The sequence below is a fragment of the Hemiscyllium ocellatum genome, chromosome 13 (assembly GCF_020745735.1).
Source record: "Hemiscyllium ocellatum isolate sHemOce1 chromosome 13, sHemOce1.pat.X.cur, whole genome shotgun sequence".
NCBI lineage: Eukaryota > Metazoa > Chordata > Chondrichthyes > Orectolobiformes > Hemiscylliidae > Hemiscyllium > Hemiscyllium ocellatum.
Genome location: NC_083413.1, coordinates 19410389 through 19430710, shown reverse-complemented (window position 1 = coordinate 19430710; position 20322 = coordinate 19410389). Strand labels below are relative to the sequence as shown.

At 38.9% G+C, this 20322-nt stretch overlaps 1 protein-coding gene across 1 annotated transcript; it reads left to right on the top strand.

Moving 5' to 3' along the window:
* The first annotated feature begins 5306 nt into the window (after positions 1–5306).
* On the top strand, positions 5307–16350 carry LOC132821455 (extracellular calcium-sensing receptor-like). The gene is made up of 6 exons (XM_060834042.1): positions 5307–5452; positions 7889–8180; positions 9711–10547; positions 10788–11012; positions 15225–15348; positions 15437–16350. The coding sequence occupies exons 2-6, from the start codon at positions 7923–7925 to the stop codon at positions 16348–16350; spliced, it is 2358 nt and encodes a 785-aa protein (XP_060690025.1). The 5' UTR covers positions 5307–5452; positions 7889–7922.
* Positions 16351–20322: the final 3972 nt, after the last annotated feature.

Below are 20322 nucleotides of genomic sequence, written 5' to 3'. Positions count from 1 at the left end.
GTTCCCCCTTCATGTAACACACTTTCCTGACTAGGAACAGTATTGTCATTCTTCCCTGTTCGAAACCATGGACTATCCTTCTCACATTATGTATCTGCACCAGGAGGAATTTAATGATTCCAGAAAGTGGCTTAACACTACTTTCTCAAGAGTAATTGGGGTTTGGAGTGGGGTGGGGGTGGGGAATACATGTTGTCCTTGTGAGTGACATCCACAGTCGAGGATAAACTAAACAAATTCACAGAATATCAGACCATGGTTCTTCGGAAATTGCGTCCCCACTTATGTTCGAGCAATGTTCCTACCGTGAGCAGCAGAGTCTTACTATGATGTTGAAAGGCATAGGTGAGACCACCCTTGGAGTACTTGATGGTGTTTGGGTCCCTGTGTTTTTGGAAGGACATACTTGCCCTAGAGGGAATGCAGTAAAGGTACACTAGACTAACTTAGGAGATTCTCCTATCAGGAGAGACTGACTAGACAAGTTCTATATTCCTTTGACTTTAGAAGAATGAAAGTTTACCGAATTAAACTTTGACAGGGTAACTACTGAGAAAATATCCCCATTGGCTGGTGAATCTAGAACAAAGCATTGCACTCAGAATAAGGACTGAGATGACCAGGCGTTCTTCACTCAAAAAGTTCTGAATTTTTCGAATTCTCTATCCCAAAAGATTGTTAATGCTCAGTCCTGAAAAATATTCAAAACGTAGTCAATTGAGTTTTGGATATTAGGAGAGCTGGTGGAGATGGAAGTGGTGCTGCAAGCTGCATTTGTCATAGAGAAAAACCCATAATTTATTGAATGTATGAGGTGCTTCATAAAGTCAAATGGCCTGTTCTAGCTTCTTGTGCTTCCCACCTAACTTTACCACACTAAGTTCTCTCACATAAGTCTTTGACATATTTTATAAATAGCAAAGGCCCAATCACTGATCCTTGTAATACTGTACTAGTTACACCCTGCTATCTCAAAGCTTGCATGTCAATTCTTGCTTGCTCTTTTTTCTGCATTTACTAAACCCAAGGCCATGCTTATATATTGCACTCAAACCGTAGCCATTAATTTTATGTGAAATTTCTTCTGTGACAGCTTATGAAATTCTTCCTGACATCCCAAATATTAATTATCTACTTATTTTCCCTGCCTGTACAGCCTCAAAATCTTAAATAGATTTGTTAAAGGTAATTTTCCTACCACAAAACCATGTGGACATCACATCCTTAATGACAGAGTCTAGCATTTTACTAAATAGTGATGTCAAGCTAACTGGCTTATTATTCCCTTCTCTCCCCATAGTAATTGTATTAGTACTTCACATCTATCTCGACAACAAAAGATGGTGATGTTACTGATGATGGAGAAGTGGTATTGCAGATGATGCAAATGGGTTGAACGGAGATATTAGCAATATTAGCAGGATTCTAATTTAGCATGGCAAGGCATGGAGGCTCAGTGGTTAGCATTGCTGCCTCACAGCACCAGGGACCCAGGTTAAATTCCACCCATGGGTGACTGTGTGCAGTTTGCACATTCTCCCCCATATCTGCATGGGTTTCTGTCACTTCTGGGTGCTCTGGTTACCTGCCACAGTCCAAGGATGAGATGGGTTGACTATGCTAAATTTCCCACAATGTCCAGAGATGTGCAGACTAGGTGGATAAGACATGGTAAATGCAAGGTTATGGGGGAGAAGGTAAGGGAGTGTGTCTGGGTAGGATGCTTTTTGGAGCCACAGTGTGGATTTGATAGGTTTAATGGCCTGCTTCCACACTTAAGGGATTCTTTAATTCTAAGTCTGACAGAATACCTTGTTAATTGCTGGAGGAAGCTATGATGGAAACAGAATACGCTTTGAACACAATTTTCCATAGATTTTTTGGATTTATTTATGTAATTATTAACTTCAGGTCAATTATTTCAATATTTCATGAATCATCCATATTCAGTAAAGTTCAGCTTATCAAGCATCATTATATCATCAATCATCTGTCTCCTAACTGAACTAATTGGATCTCAGTTTCTCACATCTCAAGCTTCAAATGTTTATGTATCCATTTGGAACTTATCCTTCCATGTCCCTGAAATTGTCCCAGCCTCGAGAATCTGTACCTAAATTCTTGAGGTCCATAACATGGTGTTCCAGAAAGACAGAGAAGTAAAGAATGAAGAAGGGATGGCAATATAGATCAAGGACAATATTACTATGTTGCAGAAAGATAATATTTAAATTTGTCAAGTATAGGTCAAAGATATTAGACATACCAAAGTTCGACTAGATGCATTCTATAAGCCACCTTACATTGGGAAGCAGACAAAGAAATTTGCAAGGGAATCATAGAATGCCACAAAAGCTATTTAACAATTACAATGAGTCAATTTAATGATCCTAATAGAGTCTGGAGTAGTGATAGTACAAATGGCAGAGCTTCTGTCATGCTTCTGAATCATATTGAGGAGAGTTTTGGGGTCAGTATATTTCTGATCCAACAAGGAAGAACACAGTACTGAATCTGTTTCAGACAATGATGTGGGACAAGCTGATCAAGTGTAAATCAGGGAAAATTTATGGGAGGGTGATCATTCTATTATAAGGTTTAGAATAGCAAAAGAAAAAAATTAGGAACCACTGAGACTCTAGTTAAGTAATGGGCAGTGACCAATTTCAATTGTGGAAAGTAAATTGGAAATAATGAATGATGGACAAACTGAACAGAGGGTAATAGTGAGATATTGGCTCACTGATCACAACTAAGAACAGGATTGTGAAGGACCAGTGCTCAGCAGCCATATGCGATCCAATAGGTAATAGTAAAAAGTGACTGAAAGGAATTATAGGAGAAGTTGTTTTACTCACCACAACTGAGAAGATGATCATAGAAGATTTGGTGCTCAACAGTGGGATCTTGGGGCATGGCCTTTTTGGAGAGGGGTCTGAACTGAGAACCTTCATCATTGGAAGATTGGAAAATCATTTCTGGATTGTGAGAGTAGCAACCGGAGCAGGTATTATCTCTGCAGTCTTATTGCAAGGCTGAATAATTTGCATCCAACTTCATTCAGAAGTTTCAAATTCATGATCCATTTTGTTTCGACCGAACATTCCAACATCTCAGCTGTCCGCCTTCAGCCATTTTCATTTCCTCCATGTAGTAGCATGAAATGGCTGAAAACACTGGACTTTGCAAAATGTATGAGCCTTGGCAACATTCCACTGATAGAACTGGAGACTTGTGCTCCAGTAGTAGTTGCAGCCCTAACTAAGCTGCTTCCATGCAGGTACAACACTGACATTTACCCAGCAATATGGGAAATTGTCCAGGTATGACATGTCCAGAAAAAAAGGACAAATACAACCCAACCAATTATTACCTCATTTGCAGTGCTGACAAAAGGACTCATCAATTCTCTGCTTCACATATTCAGCTCTTGGCTTCTCCTAAGCAGATACAAAAGAGCTGAATTCAAGATGTTTAATAAGGATGACTGCTTTTGACATCAAGTTTTTGACCGAAAGTGGCATCACGTAAAGCTAGAGTCAAGGGGAATTGGGGAAACTGTCCACTGGTTGGAGTTATACCTCACACAAAGTGATTATGATCAAACATCTTAGCAAAAGACATCATTGCAGGTGTTCCTCAGGGTAGTGCCCTATCCCAACTGCTTCCTCAATGATCTTCCCTTTAACATCAGGTCAGCATTAGAAATGTTTGCTGGTGATTGCACAAAGTTCGGCATCAGAAGCAGTCCATGGTGATATGCAACAAGATGTGGCCATCTGTTAGGTTGGAACTAATTCACACCTTTCCTTCGCTGGTGCTGGTCAAAATCCAGGAATCCCCCTCCCCCTCCCCAAACAGAAACAACAATCTATTTCTAGCAGAGACTCGTGATTTTGCTGTAAAAGCTGTCAGAAACTTCCCATTGTCATCCGATTCTCTTAATATGTTTTATGGAACTAGTTCAGGGGCTCTTAACATGTTTGCCTGACATTATGCTATCAGAGGCGGAAGTGAATTTAAAACAGCTACATGAACACTCTCTTTGATGTAATTAACGGGAAAAAGGGAACACCAAACCATGTAAGAACAGATTGCTAATGACAACCACCGGAGAAATGGAAAGCGTCCTCATAGTCCAATTAGGTCAAAAATTAGACGACATCGGGTTTTAATCCAACAGGTTCATTTGAAAACCCAAGCTTTCGGAACCTCGCTCCTTCTTCAGGTGTTAGCAGCGAGGGTCCGAAAGCTTGGGTTTTCAAATGAACCTGATTGCCTATAACCTGGTGACGTGTGATGTTTGACCTTGTCCAGCCCAGTCCAACACCCGCACCTCCGCGTTATAGTCCAATGAGCGATGGACTTGTCAGCGATTATCGCATTCCGGTAACGTAATAAGAATAACTATTAGAATGAAATACGTTGATGGCAAGGATAAGGCCATCAGGGTCAGCTAAGAGAAACGGCTTGATGCCATTAAGATGAAAGTTATAATTGAGAAGAGCCCAATGAGTGTGTTTGTCATTTCGGAATCAAAGCAAGGCTCATCATTTCTGCAGAAACGTGGGATGTCCAGTTTGAACGTTCACGGATATGATTCAAAATTTGCCTCCTCCCATTTAAAATCCCAATGATTAAAGAAGAATTATTTTATTTACAAGTCAGAATGGGGTGCATGATATGTTCAAAACTAAGCGCTGTGCAATCTCAGAGCATGTAGCATTCTGAATAAATTAACCTCCAGTGTTTTTACACGCCTCTTAAATCATAAAAAAAATCTATATTATAGAGTGAAACGTAAACGACGCAGGACCATTGTTGATGTACTTATGTTTATATCTCGTTATCCTGCATGCCACGGAATTCGGGAAACTAGTATCCATCATTATTGATGATAAAAGCTATTGCTTCGGGATCAAGTTGAAGAATATCCACTGAAACATTTCAAGTTGCGCAACCCCCAGAAGATTGTGATATTGATGAACAGATCAAAGAGAGCGCAGTGGGATTTCATGGTAATGACTGTGCCATTATTGTTGCTTCCTTTCATTTTAAATTATGCATCTGAGCATTGAGGAATATTCGGTGCTTTTCGATATCCATTTGGGACATGTAACTAATTGGTTAAAGATTCATGAAGCATGAGGTCACTGTAAGAAAATATTGTGTCTGCAACACTATATAGAGACGGTTAGAAATGCCACGATTTGGAGTACCGCTGGTCACATTTAATCAAGATGGATGGTCGATTCTTGCTGATATTATTGTCTGTTCTCACCCCCAGTTGGTTGACGAATGAGCCAAAATGCAAACGTTGGGGCAAGTTTGACTTGCTCGGATTGTCTAAGGACGCAGACATCGTTCTGGGCGGAGTTTTCAGTGTCCACGTCGATGTAGAAGATCAAGATCTCTCCTTCAGGACCCAACCGAAACCGTTGAAGTGTACACTGTTCGTAAAATCTTGTAGTTTTAGTTTCTGGCGCTTTTGTTTTGCTTACATTGTTAACTACTACTCTTGGCGAATTCCGAAATAGTTTCTCTATCTTGGGCGAAATCACTTTCTAATGATTTACCAGTGGTCTTCCAGTTTGCCATACAACTGGAATCTTATGAAGTAAATTAAATTTATATGCTACGTCCGTGGGATATTTGCCATCCGCGTTTTTGCATTTATTACTGTGAAACACCTTGGAATGAAAACGTTCCAAATTGGCTAATTATTTTTGCCACTAATTGGCGTGAAGTTAATGTATGTTGGGGGCAGCTTAGCAGTTTCATAACTTAGGTAAAAGGAAAGGAAATATCTTATATTTGAATGCAGATCTGCGAGAAAACGTCTGTACCGTGGTGCTAACTCTCTAAATTGTTAGATTTGATTCTAATCGCTCTTAATACATTTTTTTGTTAGATTTACCAGTGTGGATCTCCGTGAAGGTAGGGCTCAGTGAATACATTCTCAGTACTCACTTTCTACGCTTACACCAAAGAAATAGGTAGGGGAAGGGGATTATCTGACAGATATCACCGTCCGGTTCAAATCAACTGCAGATGTGATTTTGAATAACAGTGCTGGTGTAGTGTTGTATCTTGAGATTAAAAAAAATGTGTCATGGAGAAAGTTTATTGATATTTTTCGCGAAAAGTTTGCAATTTTATTTACGAAAACTTGTTGGCATTACTAGTGACATTCTAAACCTGCTCTTTTTGAACGTGTTTATCATTTCTCCAGTAACAATGAAAATATTCTTCCCGAAATGAGCGTTTCTAAACAGGCAGCTGATGTAGATCTAGCGTAGTGACCATCTCCATAAATTATTCTCCTTTGCAGGCATTTAAATTGAACTAGTCTGACCAGCTCTAATGAAATGTTTTACTCTCTCTATACTTAATTATTCCAAAATGCTCCTGGCTTCCTATCTTCCAGTCTTCGTTCGCACACACTAGTCCAAAACCCTGCTGCCAATATCTTAACTTGCATCAAGCTTCATCTCATCTACCTTCCTGCTCTTCCTCACCTCTGCTTGATCAAGGACTTGTTGAGATACGTCAAAAGACACTCAGGTGCAAGGCGGCCCTGTTGAACGTGCCGTCTTTTGAACCAGACGAATCACAGGCCCCTCAGATAGATGCAAACATTGCACAGTTTAGGAGAAAACCATGGGTGTTAATTTCGGTGCCTTTGTCAATATTTACCCCTCAACCATCATGAGAAAAAATGAATAATTATTTTGATTTAATTGCAATGTAGTTTATTTAAGGTTGGTCAGCGAATGTTAGCTCACGGGGCGGCACGGTGACTCCGTGGTTAGCAATGCTGCCTCATCGCACCAGGGACCCAGGTTCGATTCTAACCCCGGGCAAATGTCTGTGTGGAGTTTGCACGTTTTCCCCATGTCTGTGTGGGTTTTCTCCTGATGCTCCGGTTTCCGCCCACAATCCAAAGATATGCAGGTTACGTGAATTCGCCGTGCTAAATTGCCCATAGTGTTCAGGGAGGTGGTAGCTAGGTGCATTAGTCAGGGGTAAATGTAGTGGAATGGGTCCGGGTGGGTTACTCTTCGAAGGGTCGGTGTGGACTTGTTGGGCCGAAGGGCCTGTTTCCACACTGTAGGGATTCTATGATTAGCCGCTGTGATTCCCACATTACAAAGGTCACAACGCTTTAAACGCACTTCTTTGGCTGTAAAGCACTTTGCAAAGTTTAGTCGTTGTGGCAGGTGCTACATGAAAGCAAATATTTCTTTGAACATTCCCACCCTCGTTTCAACTCAATCCATAACCTCTCCCTGTCTGCAACTGAGACATCATCATATGCAGAAAATTAACCGCTGATAAGTCCAAATGCAAATTTTACAGCGTTGGAATTTGAGTACTCGGCAAAAATCATAATTTTCAATGATGAAACTTTAAGATATCCACGTACAATAATTTAACGTATGCACGTCCCTCGAGTAATTATGATGATTTGACGAGAACGGATATCACTGATATTGCTCTCTTGGCTAAAATTCCCCAGCAACAAACCCCATTGATTAAGTTGCTTCAAATTGTCACCTGTGCACTTTATTTCTGTCAATAAAAATGTTGTTGAAAATATACTAACCAACACAAACTTAAGACAAGATAAACTGACCTTGACATTAATCATGCTTGCCTATTAAATTTATTGTTTTAAGTCATGAGGCTCGTGGATAATGTTTTACAGCATTTTAACTAAATAAGAATCTAAAGACATTATTTTCTGCCACATTATTTTTTTCGGGGGTTAGCTTCCTAAGAATTGTTTTGATTTTCTAAAATTTATTATTGCTGTGTCAGTCATATCAATGAAACTAAAAAAAATAGATTCCTCTTTTTCATTTGTGTACAAATGTGCTTTCTGCAGCTTTCGATTTAGACTTTTTCGTTTTGCAATAACGATGATATTTGCAATAGAAGAAATCAACAAGAATCCAAATCTGCTTCCAAATGTTACTTTGGGTTACTGGATTTATGATTCTTGCGGCATGCCCACTGTGTCACTGAAAGGAGCCTTTGAATTTTTGAACGGTCTGGAAGCGGCATCTTCAGAATCTGTCTGTCAACGCTCCCCCGTGATTCCTGCTATTGTCGGTGATTCTGGGTCATCACAAACAATGGCAATCGCGTCTTTAATCGCCCCATTTCGCATCCCTTTGGTAAGTTTTTTCATAGAATATTATAACAGCTTGTAAACGATAATGGAGAAAAAAGAACAAGCCGTCTTCACTCAGTTTTCAGTGTTAGTCCCGCATAAGAACTGCTTTAACTGGTGCCCTTTCTTCACTTACAGCATTATCATGAGCCTGGCTAAAATAGTAAACTTTCTCTTGCTCTTTGACCAGCCTCCCAGGATTACCCATACTGTTGATCAGTTAAAGTAATGTTAACCATAGACACGAATTATATCAGCATTTGGTGTAATAATCATGGTGCACAATGAGTAGAAAAGCAAGTAGGCACTTGAAGTGCAAACTAAAATTAACGTGTTTGATCAACGAGATCTGTTTTTTGGCTATAATGTCCAACTAAGAACTGCGAAAGAGGTAGGGAATTTTAGATGTTTTCTTCCTAAGACAGTCAAAATGGCTGGATCAGGCTGCATCCATGGGCAATTAATGCAAGTGGTTCATTGAAAAAAAGTTTTGTTATTAATTATAAAACTCGGCCCTCTCAGCATAATATACTTTAAACGTGATTTGGAGATGCCGGTGTTGGACTGGGGTGTACAAAGTTAAAAATCACACAACACCAGGTCATAGTTCAACGGGTTTAATTGGAAGCACACTAGCTTGCTCCACTATCACCTGATGAAGGAGCGTCGCTCCGAAAGCTAGTGTGCCTCCAATTAAACCTGTTGGACTATAACCTGGTGTTGTGTGATTTATACTTTAAACAAGTATGGCGTTTATCTACTTATACTAATACGGGTATTTACATTTTAAGTATTCAGACAAACGTAATAAACACAACTTTATCATTTCGAATTTCATGCATTGTTTCATGTTTATCACAATTGTGAAGAGAATCAAAGGCAATTAATTCATGCCGCCGTTCCCCATATTCGTGTTGATTACACGCTTAAAGTACGTAATTAAACATGTGATCTGGTTAAAGTAGTGGGGTATTTTGTCTTGTCTGTGTTCATTCCATATTATTTAAAAGTCATGAACGGTTTTAAATAGAGGCGTTGAGATTTATCTAAATTACATCCTCTTTTATAATTGATGATACTTCATTCACAGAACCACATAATTGTTATTGTAAATGGGGAACATTCGGCCCATTTTGTTTGCACTGACTTTTCAAACGAGCCATCATCACTTGTTTACTCATACCCTTGCTGCTATTTCTACCTAAATATTCATCCAATGCCCTCTTGAATGTCTCGGTTGAACATGCATCCTTACTGAAATCAAAGTTGCTTATCGGCTGCATGATTGGGAAAGATAGAAAGAAGAAAGGAATTAAAGAAAAAAACTACGTAAACTGAAGCAGGTATTTCGAGCTTTGAGGTCTTACAAAAGAAACTGTAGAAACACCTCACAACAAAACGAGGAGTATTAATAAATGCCAAATATTTGTAATTACATACTATAATTTATATATTTAACGTGAATTTGCACTGCAAATTTAGAGAAATGTATTACTTCTTATATTACTTACTTTTTGTATTACTTTGCCTGCAGGTTAGTTATGTCGCTTCATGTGCATGCCTGAGCAACAGATATGAATATCCGTCATTCTTCAGAACAATTCCGAGTGATTATTTTCAGGTGAGAGCCATAGCTCAACTCATAAAACATTTTGGATGGACCTGGATTGGGACAATCAGAAGTGATGATGACTATGGAAACTTTGGGATACAAGCTTTCACAGAGGTAGTGCGAGAGTTGGGTATTTGTATCGCCTTCTCTGAATCATTTCACATCACATATCCAAGGTACAAATTACTTAAAACTTTGGACATCATCAAGCAATCTTCTACAAAAGTTATATTAGCCTTCCTTGCACAAGCCGATATGAGCATTTTACTGCAGGAAGTTGTACGGCAGAATTTAACTGGCATACAATGGATAGGAAGCGAGGCCTGGGTCACCACGACCGTACTGCCTCCTGAAGAAAGTAGACAATTCCTTGTTGGCACAATTGGAATTGCGATTCGAAAAGTACGTGTGCCGGGACTGAAGGAATTTTTAATGCAGTCTCACCCATCTGCATATCCAGGAAACCGTTTAATTGAAGAGTTTTGGGAAAGAGCGTTCAGCTGCAACTTGAAGAACGCGGAAAACAAATTTAATGACTTAAAACCAGATTCGTGGCCCAAGAATTGCACCGGGAAGGAAAATCTCTATACTACACGTAATGATTTTACAGATGTGTCTGAGTACAGAGTAACTTATAATGTGTACAAATCAACCTATGCCATTGCTCACGCTCTACATGACATGCTCTCGTGTGAACATGGCAAAGGACCATTCATTAATAACAGTTGTGCAAATATTTCAAACTTTCAACCGTGGCAGGTAAGTACTTTTCATCATCTTTGCTGCATGAAAATAAGCTGACTAAATAATTGATGCTATTCATGATGATTACATCCATTAGGAAAGACGTATTTCCGTATCTGAAGGACTATATGAAAATCTTGCATTTATAAAACTCCCTTGACCAACTCTTAGCCAGACCAGAGGGAGCATCATCCTGTTCATAAAACATTGAAACATTATATTGTTTCTCTCTGTATTATGCTTCTTTTGATATAGCTTCTTCATTACATGAAAAGAGTAAACTTCAGGACAAAGATTGGTGAAAAATTATATTTTGACAGTAATGGCGACCCAGTGGCAACATATGACATTGTAAACTGGCAGGCGACCGACTTTGGTGCTGATATTGTAACTGTTGGATATTATGATGGAGCTGCTCCCTCAGGCGAAAACTTTATACTATCTGAAAAGGCAATTGTATGGAGTGGTGGCCGGGCTACGGTAAGAAGTCTCACGACATTACAGTATTGCAACTGTTAACAGTTTTTAACTCATCAGAGCCTATTCGTAGACAAATAGAACATCACAACCAACAGTAATTAAAATATTGTAAATCTACCCAGATCTGTAATTGATTTCAGACCAGGTTGTAAGAGTTTTGCGATTATCAGATGGGTTTATCAGTAGAATAAATAGATCCTGTTGTTGTTTCAGCAAGTGATAATGTGAACCTATTGTAGTGAACAAGAACTATTCACAGCATCCAACCCAATATCACTTGATATTTGGTTGCTCAAGAGCCTTGTCCAACCTCTGCAAAATATGTGATCCAACCATTACACTCAGCAGTGCAGCTCTATTCAGATATTTCCAGTGTAAATCTATTTGCTTTTCCATCTATTTCATTCATAAAGTCAGGAAATATGGGATACAGGGAGATTTGGCTATCTGGATTCAGAATTGGCTGGCTGACAGAAGACAGAGAATGGTTGTAGATGGAAAATGTTCTGCCTGGAGGACAGTGTTGAGTGGGGTTCCGCAGGGCTCTGTTCTTGGGCCTCTGCTCTTTGTAGTTTTTATAAATGACTTGGACGAGGAGGTTGAAGAGAGGGTTAGTAAATTTGCAGATGACACAAAGTTGGAGGTTTCATCGATAGTATAGAGAGCTACTGCAGGCTGCAGCGCAACATAGACAGAATGCAGAGCTGGGCTGAGAAATGGCAGATGGAGTTCAACCTGGATAAGTGTGAAGTGATGCATTTTGGAAGGTCGAACTTGAATGCTGAATATAGGATAAAAGACGGGAGTGGAGGAACAGAGGGATTTGGGTGTGCAAGTACATAGATCCCTCAAAGTTGCCACTCAAGTGGATAGGGTTGTTAAGAAAGCATATGGTGTTTTGGCTTTCATTAACAGGGGTATCAAGTTTAAGAGCCATGAGGTTTTGCTGCAGCTCTACAAGTCCCTGGTGAGACCACACTTGGAATATTGTGTCCATTTCTGGTCGCCCTACTATAGGAGAGATACAGAGGCTTTGGAGAGGGTGCAAAGAAGGTTTACCAAGATGCTGCCTGGACTGGAGGGCTTGCCGTATGAAGAAGGGTTGAATAAGCTCAGACATTTCTCTCTCGAGAGAAGGAGGAAGACAGGAGACCTGATTGAGGTGTACAAAATGATGAGAGGAATAGATAGTCAATAGCCAGAGTCTTTTCCCCAGGGCAGGATTGACTGGTATGAGAAGTCATAGTTTGAAGATATTAGGAGGAAGGTATAAAGGAGACATCAGAGGTGGGTTCTTTACACAGAGAGTTGTGAATGCATGGAATGCGTTGCTAGCTGAGGTGGTGGAAGCAAAGTCATTGGAGACATGTAAGTGACTGCTGGGCATGCACATGGATAGCAGTGAGTTGAGAGGTGTGCAGGTTGAGTTACTACATTTACATTAGGATTAAGTCTCGGCACAACATCATGAGCCTAAGGGCCTGTTCTGTGCTGTACTTTGCTATGTTCTATGTTCTATCTTTTTGTCTGTTCTCTTAATTTCTCAGCCTTTGGCATTGTGTCAAATTTTGTCTGATTTTACTTCCATGGAACTCCTTTGGGATATGTTGTAGGTCTGTAATAAATATTGTTCTTGTACGTTGGTTGAACATATATATAGGCATTAGCTTCAAGCCCACCATCACAACCCGTAGTGCTAGGTAAGGGGTAAATGTAAGGGTATGGGTGGGTTGCGCTTCGGCGGGTCGGTGTGGACTTGTTGGGCCGAAGGGCCTGTTTCCACACTGTAAGTCTAATCTAATCTAATAAAAAAAAAACCTTATGTCCAAACAGGTATAGCTTTGGAGCCAGCTGTCAAATAGAGAATATATTGGGAATGCAAGAACAACATTTCTGTGTTTGTCTGCATTTACTATCTGGACACCTTTCCTCAGGTTTTCATAGAACCCTGTAATCAGATTGATGCAGGAATAATGTCATTAAAAAGAGATGCTCAGTAATATTTAAAATTTCTGAATATACTCAGAACAATTCAAGCATTTGGAATCCAATGCCAAACGGAATCCTAAGATGTTACAGATATTTGAATAATAACACATCTGGTTACCAATGCTGCTAATCTGTAAATGCATTTTTGAAGATTGTTCACAGTTAGATAAACTAAAAAGGGAAAACTGACATTTATTTAATTTTGCAACCTTAGGCCCAGTCAGAACTCTATTACAACAAAATACTTTAAAATGTAGTCACACACAAAGTACCACAAACAACAATATGATAATGACCTAGATTTTGTGGTCAGTGACAAATTCTCGAGCTGGCTCTGTGGAGTGGATTTTCTTTTCAGCTGCTGTTATTTTGAACCTGGTGCCAAGTAAAAGGGTTATTGAGGAGTCAAGGAATATGTTAACAAACAGATAAAGCAAACCAAGAAGTAAAATGCGAAGTGATGTGCACTTTTAATTACAATTTTCTCAAGAGTGAAGTAAGTCATTGAGATGTACACATGAACTTGTCATTCACTGTTTATAATGTTTCAATATCACAATGGAGGGACTTGACATTGATGATTTCCTCTTGCTTATAGAGTTAAAGCCAATAAGGAAACTTAAAATCACAACGGTGAATTAGGAAGAATAGTGTGAGTTTTGGAAAAGGGTCATTTTATGTAATGAAAACATGTTTTGAAATAGTAATAGACATCTGATTGTTTAAATAGCTCTTCCTGGTAGTGAGATTGAGAATTAAAAATGTTTTAAAATTCAAACTTACCTGAATAAGTGAATCTGATAAATAATTATATAAAAGTATGTGAGAACTTTGAAAGCATTGCTTCAAAATAACCTGGATTATGAAGAAATTACATTATTAAAATAGAGAAATAAAGAATGAAGGGATCCTGGAATTAAGAAGATAAACATATTTCATGGATAGCATAATTGAAGTATAACTTAGTGAACATAATGTTACATTGTAATTTGTTTATTTCATAACTGCGTTCAGTGTGGCTGGGTCAAAATCCAGGAGATCCCTTTTTTATTGCATTGCTGCAGCAGATCAAGAAGGTAGCTCACCGGCACATTCTGAAGGGCAACAAGGAATGGGCAATAAACGCAATAGCTGTATCCTGGGAATGAATTACTTAAAAAAGTTATTTGTTGATAAATCTACTCATAAATATCCTTGTTTCATACTTTTATACACCAATGACTATCATTTCCTTGTCCAGTGTCACTTACACAATCTCACCCTATTCTAATCCTATTTCCATCTGTGTCTTCCTTTGTAATAAAAACACCCAGTCAAGTCTTTGTAATGGAACTTACAGGCTACTACACATTTGTCACTATTACTTTCCTTAATCATAATATACTCCAAACCCACAGCAACATGGTTGACTCTTAACTGCCCTCTCAGATGGGCAATAAATTCTCTTTGATGCATGTTCCAGTTAAATGTATATGCTCATTCCACTGATTCCAGATTTATGGCCTTGAATCAATCCCCATAAATATACTAATTTCATAATTAGGTAGTATGGCAGAAACAAATGTTCATTTATGTACAGTATTCAACAACAGAGAAGAATGTATTGCATCAAACACATTCTTTTACAGCCAAATCCAATAAACTGCTTTTGGATCATTCTGAAGATCAAAGTACAGGTGATTTTCTTTCCTCCATTGCACTTGAAACTGCAGAACTGAAGAATTGTTTCTTTAAAAGTCTGTGATCTGTCATCCGGGTGCCTCTGCTACTTCAGCTGTCTTTCCATTTGACCTCAACTATTCTCCACTTTTCACTCTACCTTTAACCAAATACAATTTGGACTAGTTTTTCTGTCGTGTTTTCCATAAGATGATTCTCATGCTCCTATCACCGATTGTCACTAAATTGCTAATAATTTTTGTCTATCATTGTAAATTATTTTGCAAATGATCCTTTTTCTTGTGTACTTTATGTCCATCATTGGAAACTGCAATTGTTTCCTTTTCCAAATAAAAGTGCAAATCCACTCATGAGCCTTGCTATATTGAACTATCACTGCACCTCCAACCTCTTTGTAAAGTCCTTGAACAATTTGGCACACTTTTCAACAAATGTTATCACCAACATCTCTTGAAACGTACGCCATTGACATCTTTAAAAATACGCTGCCAATTGTAAATTCTGATATCACTGAAACTTTGAATTTTTACTTTTCATTATTAGGTTCCAAAGGCAATTTGCTCCGAAAGTTGCTTTCCAGGAACAAGGAAAGCAGCAAGGATAGGACAACCCAAATGTTGCTTCGATTGTGTACAATGTTCACAGGGAGAAATGAGTAACACTACTGGTAAGATGTGTCTCAGATATCTTTTATTTATTTGATAAGGTTTAATTTTGAATTTCAACTGTTTAAATGTCCATGCCTTTGCATTTAGATTCAACGGAATGCATCCCATGTCCAACAGAATACAAGTCCAATCAACAGCGAGACCAGTGTGTACCGAAGGAGATAGAATTTTTATCCTTTTATGAGATCATGGGGATTATTCTGGTGGCATTTGCATTATTTGGATGCTGCATCACTTTAATCGTATTTTTTACATTTTACACTCACAGGCACACTCCAATTGTAAAAGCTAACAACTCAGAATTAAGCTTTCTTCTGATTGTTACATTACTGCTTTGTTTTCTATGTTCCATTACATTTATTGGTGAACCCTCAGCCTGGTCTTGCATGTTACGTCACACAGCATTTGGAATTGCATTTGTTCTTTGTGTGTCTTGCATTTTGTGTAAAACACTTGTTGTTGTCCTGGCATTTAAAGCGACCCTTCCCAACAACAACCTCATGAAGTGGTTTGGACCAGTGCAGCAGCGACTGACTATTTTCATTCTGACTCTGTTGCAATGCTTAATATGCACAATCTGGCTCGCCACCTCACCGCCTTATCCTTTGAAAAACAGCAATTATTTTAATGAGGTCATTGTTTTTGAATGCAATGTAGGATCTTCAGTTGCCTTTTATTGTGTGCTGGGTTATATTGGATTTCAGTCTTGTGTGTGCTTTGTAGCCGCTTTTCTTGCTCGACATCTACCTGACAATTTCAATGAAGCTAAACACATCACTTTCAGCATGTTGATTTTCTGTGCTGTTTGGATCACATTCATTCCAGCTTATATAAGTTCTCCTGGGAAGTACACAGTAGCTGTAGAAGTGTTTGCTATTTTAGCATCGAGCTTCGCCTTGCTGATCTGTATTTTCGCTCCTAAGTGTTATATTATTCTGTTGGAAAGAGAAAAGAACACCAGAAAACATTTAATGGGCAAAGCATCTTCTAAAAGGCTTTGAGAATTTGGAAAGCTGCATTCAGATTGATTGATTAGATTAGTGAGTCTGGAAACAGGCCCTTCGGCCCAACAAATCCACACCGACCCGCCGAAGCGCAATCCACCCAGACCCATTCCCCTACATTTACCCCTTCAACTCTCCCTCCCACTTCACCGAGGACATGCAGGTCCTTGGACTCCTCCACCGGCAGAACATAACAACACGACGGCTGGAGGAGGAGCGCCTCATCTTCCGCCTGAGAACCCTCCAACCACAAGGTATGAATTCAGATTTCTCCAGTTTCCTCATTTCCCCTCCCCCCACCTATTCTCAGTCGGTTCCCTCAACTCAGCACCGCCCTCCTAACCTGCAATCTCCCTCCTGACCTCTCCACCCCACCCCACTCCGGCCTATCACCCTCACCTTGACCTCCTTCCACCTATCCCACCTCCATCGCCCCTCCCCCAAGTCCCTCCTCCCTACCTTTTATCTTAGCCTGCTTGGCTACTCTCTCTCATTCCTGATGAAGGGCTTATGCTCGAAACGTCGAATTCCCTTTTCCTGAGATGCTGCCTGGCCTGCTGTGCTTTGACCAGCAACACATTTTCAACTACGGGCAATATAGCATGGCCAATTCACCTGATCTGCACATCTTTGGACTGTGGGAGGTAACCCACGCAGATAATGTGCAAACTCCACACAGTCAGTCGCCTGAGGCGGAAAATAAATCCAGGTCTCTGGCGCTGTGAGGCAACAGTGCTAACCACTGAGTCAGAGTGCCGCTTATCCTTTTGCTATTAACATATAGAAGCAATTCAATTTTGTTAAATTTGTGAATGCTTATTGAGTTCTGCTGACGTTTTCTCTTTGCCATGCGTTTTGCTTTCATTTCTGATGATCATAAGTATTGGAATGTAAATAAACTACTGAACTCATAAGCCTACTTGACCATTCATTCAATTAATGACTGATTTGATTACTTCATTTTCCTGGCCAGTCCTGAGAATTTTTCACCTTTGTTTAGTAATAATCCATCTATGTCCATCTTTAATGAATTCAAAGACTCTGCTGTGGCAGCCTTTTAAGGAAGAGAGTTTCAAACGCTCAAGAATGTTGAGAGAAGAAAGATTCTTCTCATTATTTATAAATGAGTGAGCCCTTATTTTTAAACAGAGATCCCTAATTCTAGGTTCCTCCACTACACCCTGTCAAGATCCACCAGGATCTTAACTTAATCAATTAAGCCACTTCGTATTTTTAAACTACAGCCTGTTCAAACTTTTCTTGGAAGAAAATGTGCCCATGCCAAGTATTGAGCAAACCTTACCTGAACTTCCAATATATTTATGCCACTTCTTTAATGAGAAGACTAATACTGTACATGTAATTCAGATGTGGTCTCACCAATGCCCTGTATAACTGCAGCATAACTTCCGTACTTTTGTTTCCACTTCCGTCTCAAGAAGTGGCAATATTCTTTTAATTTTCCTGCTTACTTGTTGCACCTGTGTGTTAACCTTCTCTGATTCATGAACTAGGACACCAGATTTCTCTGCATCTCAGGGCTCTGCAATTTCTCACTTTTCAGATAACTTATTTCATTTTTACTCTTTCTGCCTAAATGGAAAACTCACTATATTCCACATTATATTCCACTTAATTTTCCTTTGTTCAGACATTGAAATGGGTCAGTTGCTAATTAACTTACATGATTGCACTAAGACTTATATGGATGGTGCTAGATTTTATTTTATTAATTCATGGGACGAAGGTATCATTGGCTTAGCCAATATCATTGCTGTGTGGCTGGAGTCACATGTCAGCCCGACCAGGTAAGAATGGCAGTTTCCTTCACTAAAGGATGTTTTTTTCCCTCACAATAAACAACATTTTCATGGCTATTGTTAGAATGTTAATTCCAGACTTTAAAAAATTGCATTCATTATCCACCACATGCTGTGGTAGGATTTGAACCCCAGTCCCAGAACATTAACATGGTTTCTGGATTTAACAATCTTCCAATCATGCCACAAGGCCACAGCCTCTTACATGCCATTCTGACAGACCTAGTGTGGTTGTACACAAAATAAAATGCTTGAAAATCAAATAATCAACACCTCAGTTCCTAAAATTTATAATATTTATTCTATTATAACACTTTATATTGCAGGTCTTGCAAGTTACAGATAATGAGTTACAGACAACACCATAATGTTAAATGGAATTGGATAAGTTTGTTAGAAAAGAAGACTATAATGGAAGACTAGAAATGAACACAATTATAATGATAAATATGATCATGAGTACACCACCTGTTGAAAACAAAATAACTCTAAACAAACATCATGTAAACAATTTTTTTTTGTTCTGATGTAAATTATGTTAACTTATGGAGAGTAGTCTGCAACTGCAGTAATTCTGAAGTCTAGGTATATTTCATAAGGCAATAACAACCATTCAGCTTTTAAAATCATCTTGAGGACAAGATGTTTCCCTTAGTTCTACTCTCGTATGTTGTATGATTTTTAAATTTGTCAACTTCAGGATGCAAGCATTGTTAGCAAGGCTGACATATTTCGTTCATCCATAAGCATCTTGACAACCGGGTATTTGAAAACATTAGACTGGATAGATTTGATTGACTAGAACCAAAGCTTGATAAGAAAAGCTGCAGATTAACAAAGGGCTACATGTAAATAAGAGATAGTTCAGAAAGAATCGAGGTATATTCACTGAAAAGGAAGATACAGAACAAACAAGTTTAGGGCTTCCTAGGATTGGGAACAATTTAAGTACCAGCAAAAGGAGACAATAGAAAAAATACAGTCTGAGGGTCAGCTCACAGGGAACATTAAAATTATAGTAAAAGCGATAGGTATGTGAAGAGACAAAGATTAGTAACAACAATATAGCTCCTCTACAGGCAGAACAATTGAATTTGTGATGAAACAGATGGCAGAACAATTGAATATATACTTTAGTTTCTTCTTCGTTGGAACACAAAGGAAGATACAAGTAACACCTCAAAAAATGTGGTATCACAGGGTCTAAGGAGAAGGAGGAATTGAAATAAATTGATATTAGCAGGGAAATAGCATGGGACTAACTAATGGGATTAAAAGGAGTACTAGCCAGGGCCTGATAACCTCCACCCCAGAGTACTTAAGGGAGTAAAGAAATAGTCATCTTACAAAATTGTATATATTTTGAATAAGTTCATATGGACTGCCAGGCAGATATTTAAGAAGGGAGGCAGACAGAAACCCAGGTAATTACAGAGCGATTAGTTTACATTGCTAGTGGGAAGTATCCATTATAAAAGATGTAATAGCAAAGCATTTGGAAGGTAGTGACAGGATTGGACAGAGTCAGCATGAATTTATGAAAGGAAAATCATACTTGAGAAATCTGCTGGAATCTTTTGAGGATGTAATAAATAGAGTTGTTAGGAGGAGCCAGTGAATATAGTTTGCTTGGATTTTCAGAAGGTATTTGATATGTTGCAATGCAACAGATGGGCATGAAAAATTAAAGAACATAGGATTGAAGGTCATAAACTGAAATAGATTAAAAACTGGCTGGTAGAGGGATAACAATCAGTAGGAATAAAGGCTTATTTTTCCAAATGGCAGACAGTGACTTAGATCTCAGCTATTCACAATATACATTAATGATTTAGATGTGGAAACTACGTATTGTATTTCCAAGTTTGCAGAAGACATGAAGTTGGGTGGGAAGGTATGTTTTGAGGAGGATGAGAGAAACTTCAGTGTGATTTACATAAAGTAAGTAAATGGACATATACATGACAGTGGCATTATAATGTGGATAAATATGAGATTATCAACTTTGGTAGCAAAAACAGGAAGACAGATTATTATCTGAATGTCATAAATTGAGGAAAGTGGCCATGCAACAAGGTCCAGGTCCCCTGTTTGCCAAGCGCTGACCATATGCATGCCTGTACAGCTGATGGTGAAGAAAGCAGATGGT